A 6,364-nucleotide genomic window follows, 5' to 3' on the forward strand; every position below is an offset into this window, starting at 1 on the left:
AAGACTCACATGTCCCAGGAACATGTGGACCAAATAACAAGTTCATAGTTTCTTTATTTATATTTTTAATAATTTCTTTTTGACGATTCCCTAATTTTTCATCGGATTTTGAGCCTTTTTTCAGGGTCTCCCCGTGGTACCCGTTTATCGTTTTATGAGAAGTTCTATAGGGTAAAATAAAAGAAGAGTACTTCAACTTGCCTTGTATTGTTGTATTTGAATATATTTCAATGAGAAGTATATTTTATCAGGTACATTATATTGGGTGAAATTCACCCGACGTTAGTGATAGTGTGACTATTAATAACATTAGTGTTCTAGGGTTAATGGGAGTTTTTAGATCCGTGGTGTTCTGTTCTGTACATGTATTCCGTGATGTATAGAGTTCTTCTTCTTATTCCCAACACACATCTGGTCAGCCAGAAGCACACTGGTGTTGCCTTTGCTTCCATTAACCTAAATGTACAAAATCCTCATCCCACACTTTGACCTGGATTATCATATTAACCTCACACTTGGCGCCTGTCTCGGGTCTCTTCGTGAACGCTTGTGCATGACCTTGGGGATGCACAGTGAACACAAAAAGGATTCTCCCTGTCTCCCTCCATCACACACACACAAACATGCGCTCTGTATGGTAAGCGCACGTGATTGGATTCAGTGAGCTAGTGATGCATGTTGAATGCTGATGAGGTTCTCTGGGTGCTTTCTTGACGAGAAAAAAAAAAAAGAGGAGAAGCGGTTGAAAGCTTCCTCTGTGCCTGCAAGACAGGAGAGAGAGAGAGAGAGAGACAATATTCATCAACGTCAGACCTGCCCTCACCTCCTGGTTAGACCTGCACGTGCGTCCAATCACATATGGATTGGACACATTTACAATCAATGACAATACCTTGGTTGTAGCAATACTGTTGACAAAGCTGACTTGCTGGAAACCGTTCTCACTCATGGTGAGACAGACCTCTCAGCGCTCATTGACAATTTCGTGGACCACGACGAGGACAGCGCCAAGCTCGTCCACTCTGTCCTTCACATACATGTCCACGTAGTTACGGAAACCTGTAAACTGGAGTACAAAGGTGGTTTTAGGCTTGATCACAAGATTTACCCTCGACATGCTTATGCAATGACCGGTAAAACCATATGAAAAGGTTCAAACTCAAAGAAAAAGGGTAGAAAATGAGGGTTGTTTTTATTTATGTTTGTACATTTAAAATAACAAGCTTTACTGTCTGACTCGGGTGCGCTCTCGGCCTCGCCCCTGAGCGCACCTGCCTGCTTGTCTCGGGTCCTGTCGCGTCCGCGCCGTCGCCTCGGCTTACTGCGTCCGTCGCGTCGCCTCCCCTCCTCCTTCGCTACTACTGGTTTTTAAAACAGGGAGAGACACAGACACCAATTGCCCCCAGCTGAGCCTGATTATCCCTCATCCCGGCACCTGTTCTCTGAATCACTCCCCCCCCCCCCCCCCCCCCCCCTCTCTCCCTCTGCACCTGAGCATAACCCCGCCCCCGCCACCACATGCACACACACTCCAGTTAACATGGCCTCCCTCTCTACTGCATTGTCCCATGCTCTCCTGCGGTGGATATGTGCACAAATCTGCTTTGTCCTCTCAGTGTCCCAGTTTTTGTTATGTTTGTTGAGGCTAATGAGGTGAACAATTAGCTTAATAAACTATATGTATAACTCATGTCTACTTAAGGCCAAGACGGCATGAGATCTTCTGTGATTAATGTATTTAAGAGGTAACTCTGTGCTCGTTCATTGAGCAGTCTAGGATATGCAATTTGTCTATCATGTTGTGTAATTCTTCTCTGCTCCTTCCGTGCAACGAATAAATCATGATTGAATGATTTTACTTCACGGGTGGCGAGTAAATATTTTCGTAACACTTCTTTAACTGCCATTGAGGTTTTCTTCCTGCATGAAAATGACAACATTTTGATTCAAGGTTAATAATTTGACAAAAACAATCTTGATGTGAAAGAAGCTTCATACAGCAATATAGAACAGGTCGTAATTAATCTCCAATATTCGGTTAGACAAAGCAGCTAATAATACATAATTAAAACTACTAATGACAAGATTTGCTGTGTTTGATAAAAAATACAATCTTTTATTTCCATATCATTTGAATTGTGTTTATAATGAGGAAGAAAAAACAAAAGTAAAAGGGACAACATTTACAAACTTCAGAGAGGCTGAAATGATTTTGGGACTGTGGCACTAGCTGCCATCATAAAAACAACAATATCATCATAAAAAAAGATTGCTGATCCGATATTTGATCCGATCCGTGAGTTTGTGATCCGTTGCACCACTACTATAAATAATAAGGCAGATCAAGACCCTTGTCTAGTGTGAAGACATACCTTGACCTATTTGGCCTTCTTGCATTCTCCTCTCTCAAGATCAGCCTCCCTGCTAGCTTCAGCTGTCATAGGGCTGGTAATGCGCGGGACAACGCGGCGACCTTGTGGCGTGGGCAGAGTCTCCTGCTTCAACTCCTTTTCTTTTTCCTTAATTCTCTGAGCACAAGGAACAAGATCAGAAGATTATTCAGGAGAGAAAAGTTTGACAGCGACAACTGAACGTAACCAGAGGCTTAGATCAGTTCTCATTGTGCATGCATGCTAACACGGGATTGGAGATATGACTATTATGGAAGTTATATCGCCAATCCCACCTCTACCACTGTGGTAGACATACTGTAGTTGAGGTGGTGCCTCAGTCACATATGGTAGGTACTTTGTATGTACAGAAGAAACAAGGTGAGACAGATAAAGAGACATTACCTCCAGTTCCTCGCAGAAAGCAGCAAGGTCTTCCTTCCACAGGTCTGTTGGAGCCTTCTTCTTCAGGGTGTTGAGCTCCGTCATCTATGAAACAGCAGTTGGGTCCAAGACGTTTACACGAGAAACCAATTTGGAAGTGTTACATTTGAAGCCGGTAAGATTACAGTATAGATGGACACCACACCTTAGCATCCGTCTGTTTGCACAGCTCCTCTTTCATTTCTTTGCTCAAATACCACATGGGCATGCTCAGCAGGTAGTTGTAGTCTGGCCCGCTGGTGTCCTCCTCCTCCGCTCCTTCCTCCTCTGTGATGGCCACATTCTAAGAGCATGAACACAAACAGACAATATTTGCCCTCATTGAACCCATTGTTATAATGCATTTGTAGGTATTGTTAACGCATCTGTGTCCATCAAAGGGAAATACAACAATACAATATGCAAGACATGTGCATCTATAAAAATAAACACATGCAGCTGCCATGTCATGACGACGAGCAAAATGCTGTTTTGCCTAACCTGTTTGAGTGTGGCCTCCCGGACGTTGAGCATGTTTCTTTTGAGAGGGAAGACGCCATAGCGGTCCCTGCCGATCACTCCCAGCCCAGACACAGCAAGTGTCTTGGCCGAGTCTCCCTCAGTGAGGATCAGCGTGCAGTTGATGGAGTTCTTCCCACCTGCCAGAGAACACGGTTATTGCAGGATGATGGCGGCTAAATGGCTTTCTTAACAGACCAAGACTGTGCAAAAGAGAAAAACTGGTGTGTATACAATACCTGCATCATTGGCATCATCCAGTTTAGGCACCCCTTTGATTTTCTTTTGCTTAACACTTGAACATTTCTTGTTTAGCTGGGTCTGAGCCTTGAAGTTCACCCAGTTCATGATACTTTCTACAATCCCACAGGATGTGGCCTATGGAGAACAGAAAATAAAGAGGAATTTGTGATATCTGAATGATTACACTTCTGTGGGTAAAAATCTAGTGTGAGTGATTCTTCATGGGCACCTGTTTAATGAACTTGTCACTGAGAGGACAAGTGGACCCAAAGTTCTTCTGCTGCAGGGTCATGTTCTCTTTGGTCTGAGAGTCAAAGGTTGGGTTCTCAACCAGGCAATTGACAAACAGACACAAGTGGTTCTTCACCTGGATGGAGAGGGAGTGGAGAATAATCAGTTATGTGTTCTGCAAACAAGAGACTAGAAATCTCTGGATAATTTTCCACTCAGCTACTGAGTATTGCTCTAGCAATTATGACAACAATGTAATCACGTAATTTCAGCTTCATACAACCCCCCCTAAAATCACAATGCGATGACTGTATCTGGAAATGCTTGATGGCCACCCCAGCTTTGTTCTTCTTCTTCACGACTCCAATGAGCTTGCTAACCACCTGGTCAGCAACAAAGTCAACATGCCTCCTGTTATGGAAATTTAACTTGTCAATCTCCTTCAGTGGAAAACAAATGCGATGTGAAACACTTAAATGTCGTTAAGTATTTATTAAACAGAAACTTGGAAATAATTCAATTGAATGGGCAGAGCTCTTCCCCACAAATGGTTCGGAGGTCTGACCCGGAAAAAATAGTTCACATGAGTTTTATACAATCAACAATTATTGTTTGAAATGGTTGCCCTCTCCCCTTCCCCTACCCCCACACTGCCATCCGTGTGCAGACAGGGGACAGTCCACGTCACCCAGCTGGCGCCTGCTGCGTGGTCGCGGCCCTAAGAAAGGAAAAATGATAGCCCAGAGAAAGAAAACAGAAGAATCCAAACAATAGAAAGATACCCCTGCTATCATTCCAAGATGGCCCGGTTCAGTCTGGGCGAACTGACCTCACTGAATGATCCACACGTTTAAGAATAATGTCTTCTAAATAAAATTTCCACCATACCTCTCTCCCCGAGGTCTAGAGTATAAACACAATATCCCAGTTAGAGAATAAAGAACATAGGTCTTAATCATAGTGACACAAAGTGGCCAGGAGATCTGCCAAACTTGTACTTAGCTGCCAAAGGAGCCTAGTCTACTGGTTCAGTCAGCTTTAAATGCTTCAAATTAAATTGAAACAGGGCTGACAAACTAAGATAAAATTAAAATGGGTGCCCAGAATTCCATCAGACTACTTTAAACATGTAATTATTGGTTTAGCTTTGAGGTCAGAACCAGGAGTAAATATATCACTCTGTTACACATTTACAATCAATGACATTACCTTGGTTGTAGGCTACAACCAAGGTTGTAGCCTACAACTTGTAGCAATACTGTTGACAAAGCTGACTTGCTGGAAACCTTTCTCACTCATGGTGAGGCAGACCTCCCAGCGCTCGTTGACAATCTCGTGGACCACGACGAGGGCAGCGCCAAGCTCGTCCACTCTGTCCTTCACATACATGTAGGTTATATGTATTGAAAGTATACTACAGTACAATTATTTTAAAGTGTGTTAAAAGTTGAATTTTTAAAATAATGACTTTTGTATACTTTTTATATATTTTTCAGAAAGTATACTTCTCAAATATTACTTAAAATATAAAAACATTTGGTATATATAAATCTGTATTTATCAAATGTGCTTTAAATACATTTTTGCAATGCTAATTTAGAGCATACATTTTGAAATATACAAAAACTATATTTGAAATTAAAGTACAAAGAAGTACATTTGAGCAATTGCACAGAACTTACACTTAAAGTTCTTTAATATATTTTTTTAAAGTATACTACAGTATACTTTTTATATATTTGCAGAAAGTACACTTTTTTGATAGTATACTTGAAATATACTATTGGAAACGTAAGTATATTTTAAATATACAAGAGTATATATTTCTTTCGCCTAGGCAGACATACATTATAATACATCAAGCTAGTTGACATCTGTCACACTCAGATAAAATATTTACCTTGACAGATAATCCGTTGAACTTGAAGATCTGAAGATTGAACTCGTGAACTGTTTTTTGAGTCGTGGAGAAAGTATTTTGAGTATTTTAAATACAAAATTACTCCACTTTAAAGTATTTTGTTACAAATTACGTTAGATATTTTATCTTTTTATATATTTTTTCAAATATAGATTACGAAATACTCAAGTAATTGAAATACATATTTCAAATACAAGTAATATAAATACTGCCCATCTCTGGAGGTAAGTCACCACAAAACGTACTGAACAGTCGCTTTAATGGACTGTTATGACTGGGTGCCACCCATGTCAGATAAAATAACAGTCGGGTGGCTCTGCTGTGCTCTTTCATTGAGCACCACCTAGTGGCTAAGTGTGATTATGACAGTCGATAATTTATACATTTGTCTCTGTACTTGATTTCTCCGCAGATCGTCAGGACTTGGAACAGGCCCCACAAACCGTTCCCCAAGATGCTGATGAAGATCACGGATCTGAGAAGCATCAGCGCTAAAGGTCTGTGCCTCTCACTAGTCACGAGTGTTTATATGTGGATAATGCTCAAAGATTACTTGATTAAACGATTGCTCACGTCATATTAATATGTATCTCTCGCTCTCCAACCTTCCCTGCAGGAGCTGAGCGTGTCATCGTCC

General features: G+C 41.3%; 1 protein-coding gene across 1 annotated transcript; it reads right to left on the minus strand.

Moving 5' to 3' along the window:
* Positions 1–2,291: 2,291 nt before the first annotated feature.
* On the minus strand, positions 2,292–4,077 carry LOC306753815 (uncharacterized protein). Its single transcript, XM_079237732.1, has 6 exons — positions 3,805–4,077; positions 3,572–3,710; positions 3,315–3,472; positions 2,980–3,117; positions 2,796–2,879; positions 2,292–2,528 (listed from the first exon to the last, which is right to left on the minus strand). The coding sequence occupies exons 1-6, from the start codon at positions 3,865–3,867 to the stop codon at positions 2,379–2,381; spliced, it is 732 nt and encodes a 243-aa protein (XP_079093858.1). The 5' UTR covers positions 3,868–4,077; the 3' UTR covers positions 2,292–2,378.
* Between the last annotated feature and the right edge of the window lie 2,287 nt (positions 4,078–6,364).

The sequence above is a fragment of the Taurulus bubalis genome, assembly GCF_910589615.1.
Source record: "Taurulus bubalis genome assembly, chromosome: 2".
In the NCBI taxonomy this organism is placed as follows: Eukaryota; Metazoa; Chordata; class Actinopteri; order Perciformes; family Cottidae; genus Taurulus; species Taurulus bubalis.

Coding starts and splice junctions, on each gene's coding strand:
- LOC306753815 (XM_079237732.1), bottom strand. CDS start 3,867: ATGACCCTGCAGCAGAAGAACTTTGGGTCCACTTGTCCTCTCAGTGAC. Junction 3,711..3,804: donor GTGACAAGTTCATTAAACAG/GTGCCCATGAAG, acceptor TGTTCTCCATAG/GCCACATCCTGTGGGATTGT. Junction 3,118..3,314: donor GGGAGGCCACACTCAAACAG/GTTAGGCAAAAC, acceptor TCATGCTCTTAG/AATGTGGCCATCACAGAGGA.